The sequence below is a fragment of the Propithecus coquereli genome, unplaced genomic scaffold (genome assembly GCF_000956105.1).
Source record: "Propithecus coquereli isolate 6110/MARCELLA unplaced genomic scaffold, Pcoq_1.0 Scaffold82, whole genome shotgun sequence".
In the NCBI taxonomy this organism is placed as follows: Eukaryota; Metazoa; Chordata; class Mammalia; order Primates; family Indriidae; genus Propithecus; species Propithecus coquereli.
Window position 1 is genome coordinate 3,543,262 of NW_012154396.1, and position 4,349 is coordinate 3,547,610.

Sequence of the window (4,349 nt, forward strand, 5' to 3'; positions counted from 1 at the left end):
TATAGTATAGCCCTAAAATGTTGACTATTTTTCTCTTCTATTAAAATTCAGCAATACCTTTCCCATTTCCCTTCTTTAGTTAGGCTAATAATAATTGATTCATCTTCAAATAATGAAAAGAAAATCTTAGCTCCTCAGAGCCTAACATCTGAAGTAACCATCATAATAAATCTTGCAAAAGAGTATTTTAATCAGAATTGTTTCATTTTTTAATATATATGTATTGGCATATTGTCCTTTGGTTTCATCCAAACACACAGTTTTGCTTTCAAATATACATATTGAATATATAATCACTATGATTTTAGAGTAAAATTTTTAAGGTTACTGTGTCTATAATTTGAACTTAACTTTTAAAATTTTAATGTAGTAACTTATCCCGAGTTTCTTAACAACAAGAACAATGAAAACCTTCTGAACATTAGCCCTGGATTTTGAAATGCTGACACTGCATATCAGTTGAATAAAATGCATAGAGGACAGACTCTATTTCTTAATTTAGAGAATATGGACGTTCTCTCTACACGCGCATGATGACAATGTATGGTCTATATTTTCCCAAATAGACATGCCATGGTGACAGTTAATAGAAGGAAAAAGCTTGAGTGTTTGTATTTTGGTATTGGTGTCAAACATTTGTAAAGGGACTAGAGAAAATAATGGGCTGTCCCATAGCCTCAGGCAATATATACCTGCCCTGTTTCCTTCCTTCCTTCCTTCCTTCCTTTTAATGAACAAGGGAAATGAAGATTTAGCTACTAAAGGCTATCCTTTAAACCAGTTGGGGTCAACAGGACACATACCCTAGAATCACTGGCTGGTCTAGTGGCTGCATTGGTACCAGCTCTGATCAGTCCAAGTCACTCAGTCTCTCACTCCATGCCTAGGCACAATTTGGATCATTCCTTTTTCTTTTTATTATTCATTCCACCACTACTTATTAAACAAATATTATATATTCTATGTGAGTTACTGGAAATGTCAAGATAGAAAAGCACATGTACTTAGCTTTATTGGCTTACACTTGAAAGAGGACAGTTTATAAATAAACAATTACAGTTGTAGAGCCCATGTAGAAAGCTGGCATTTTACCTACAACTACTCAGAGACGGACCCAACACATGGTCATGTACCAAGTCTTTTACCACCATATCACCGGAGCAAGATGATGGAAGCATTTGCTCTGAAAGCCTCTTGGTATGTAACGCATCTTCTTTGTCTATATCTGAAATCACCCACTAGCATCTGAGAATTCTGTTTTATTTTCTAGGCCCATTATCTGTCTACTTTTCTTTGTGTACTTACCTCACTTTCACCCTTTCTTCTCTTTCATATCCTTTACAGTCTCAGGTAACTTTGTGCTGGCCCTCAACTTGCATTTCTCACTCAACAAAAGGAAAAAAGTGGCCTGGCAGCCCTGGGGCAGTGCTGGAGGCTCTGGGGTGGGGTCTTGGGGTCCAGGCACAGCACTGGAATCTTGGTGGTGGTGTCTCGAGCCTTGCAGGAGCTCTGGAGCCATGGGGACAGGCTTGGGCTCCAGTGTGAGAGCCTCAGAGCTGGGACTGGGGAGGAGCCAGAAGCAGGGCTTCTGAGCAGGGCCTCAGAGACGGAAGCAAGACCGTATGGATGGAGGATTGACTCAATCAGGAGGGTGGAATCAGGGCTGAGCAGCCAACGGGCTCTTCCGCAGGCTCAGACACTGCACGGATGACAAGTCTGACAAGTGGAGGTCAGTTCTAGGTGCCCAGGGACCATGGAGTTCCCCCGGCCCCTCCAGGACTTGTGGAAGCAGTTTCCCAAAGCCTCCCAGGTAGGAGCCTGCAGTGACCTGGTCAACTCCCGTGTTCAGATCCTGTTGCGCTGTAGGGGAAGGACGCTTAGCTTCCAGGAGCTCACAGGAGCCTCCAGTTAGTCTGCTCCCTACCCAGCCTAGTAGAGGTGATGTAAAGGCCACCACCAGAAAGCTGTGTCCCTGAGAGCACAGGATAGCTTTAGCTGTGGAAACCTGGGATTGGCTGCTGCCCAGTCCCCACCATGCCTGTTGTCTGGTGCAATGACTCTGCACAGACTCCAGGCAGGTCCCCCGTCTGTCCAGGTTGAGGCTTGGGAGCGAGCGCTGTCACAACTCAGCCACTCTGTCTGCGGGCTGGGTGCAGCACCCCAGTGCTCTATCCTCCTAGTCTTCCCTGCGTATAGACACATCACTTTGATCTTGTCCAACGTATCACCCTGTCACCTTGTTTTCCACACTGAGTGTCCCGCATGGCTTCTCTTGTGATTTCACAATGTTCCTTCCAGGAAGAGCTATCCATAGGTAGGCATCTTCCTACAGTTTACACTGTTTCCTTGAGAGTGGCGTGCTCGCAGGCTGCTTCCAGTCTGCCATCTTCTGATCCCCCTCACCGCTTGTCCCTGAGTCTTTGTTACACATGCTGTTTCCCCAGCCAGGTTCTCAAGGTCTAAGCCACGTTGTATTCATTTCTTCCTTCTCTACCATCCAGAGCAAAGTGGTAAAACATTTGTTTAATGTATACTAAATGCTGCCTAACATGAGCATGGGAGTAATAAAAGTACATATTGGAAATTAGACATACACATTGAAGAGAATGAGATAAAAATGTTATAACAGTGTTTTAGCAGTTACTTTATTAATAGGAATGACTTAAACTAGGTCTTTATTCTTTGCAGTTGATTTCTCAGCCAATAAGCACATATATTTCAAATGTCTCTGTTTTGCTCAGTAAGAAAAAAATCACAGGTGTAACTACCAGTGTGCCATATTATCCACAATAACATCTTAAATGTCATCTAAACGGAAGAGAGAAAGTGGTTTTTGAGTAAAGAATTCAATCCATAAGTTATTTATTAACACCCAAGTATGTGTCTGTGTGTATGTCAAACAATACCAGGTGCAGATAATAACGTCAAATAATTTAAGACCTAGATTCTCAACTGAAGCAATTTATACCCTAGATAATTAATGTTTCACCAAATATATTTTAGTCAAATTTTCTTATTAAAAATTGGGCTGATTTATGCTCTTTGGAACATTATTTTCAAATTGCCATTTTTCAATAACCGTATTGATAATTGATATTTCCAGTCTTTTTCTTTAAATTTTGTCAATATGAATAAAAAATTGTTTCTGTGGCGATATGTTTTTTTCTAATTATTAGTGAGGGTGAGCATCTTCTAAATGACTATTGGCCATTTATATTTCACCTTCTGTGAACTGTTTATTCATATCTTGCTTCTATCTATAGAGTTTTTAATCTTTAAAAGTACAATTATAGATCTTATAAAATATATTCTATATTTGAACCCTTTATTATATGCACTGGAAATATTTACTCAGCTTTTTCACTTGTCTTTTAGTTTGCTTTATGATATATATTATCATACAGATATTTTTATTTTAATGCAGGCTAATATATGTATCTTTTTTCTTAGAGTTTACATCTTGAGGGTTACCTGATATCTACTCCAATTCCACTTCTCCAAATTATGATTATATTCCTCAGTTATGCATTTAACATTATATAGGCTTTTAAAATATATATATTTAGGTATTTAATCTAACTGAAATTTATTTTTATTTTGTGACTATTTTAGGGTAGGGATTTAACTTCATATTTTTCTCTGGATGACAGTCAGCCAAATATCTCAACCCAATTTAATGTCTTCAGAGTTTCTCTTTTTTTTAAAAAAAAAAATCCCATAACAATTAAGGGGGATATAATGGAATGAACCAATATAAGAATAGGGAGAAATGGCTATCGGTTGAAGGGGAAAAAACCCAGGATCTTTTGGGTATGAGAATACAAGAGAATAGAGAGAGAGATGACACTGAGCAGTAGCTGGGTGTTATAGTTAGGAGAAGTTTGCTCAGTTCAATCTTGCCCATCCCCTAAATGAGCTGGGGCACTTTAGCCTCACAGTATTCAATTAACACCTAGAAGACAGTTGGTCTTTTGTTCTTAGTCTACAGAAGCGGGTTTCTGAAATGATGGGCAGCCCCAATATTGCAGCAGGAAGAGGAGAATCCTGAGCATTCTGAATCTGTGCACACGTAGGGTGGGCATTACCAGGTGTCAAGGAACACGAAACAGGCTTTCTGCTCCCGTGGTCTGCGGTGGGCAGTGATGTTTGCAGCCTGCATGACAGCCTCAGGCAGTTGTCGGGGTGGGTGGTCAGGCTGTTTCTCTGTATGAATCAGAAGGAACAGACTCAGCTGAATATATTAAACAAATTATTTCCATTTGATTTCTCTGTTGCAAGTAAGAATATTATCACTATTAGCTAATGTAAAATTGATTTCTACTAGGAATGCTTTTAAAATTTACAAATAT

The 4,349-nt window shown here is 39.6% G+C and overlaps 1 protein-coding gene across 1 annotated transcript in view; it reads right to left on the bottom strand.

The window, feature by feature from the left end:
* Positions 1 to 1,657: 1,657 nt before the first annotated feature.
* The window catches only part of DIRC1 (disrupted in renal carcinoma 1), a 145,988-nt gene continuing 143,296 nt past the window's right edge, over positions 1,658 to 4,349 (bottom strand). The window contains 2 exon segments of the mRNA XM_012663637.1: positions 1,658 to 1,972; positions 3,901 to 4,203. Of these exon segments, the coding sequence (XP_012519091.1) occupies positions 1,658 to 1,972; positions 3,901 to 4,203 (618 nt within the window).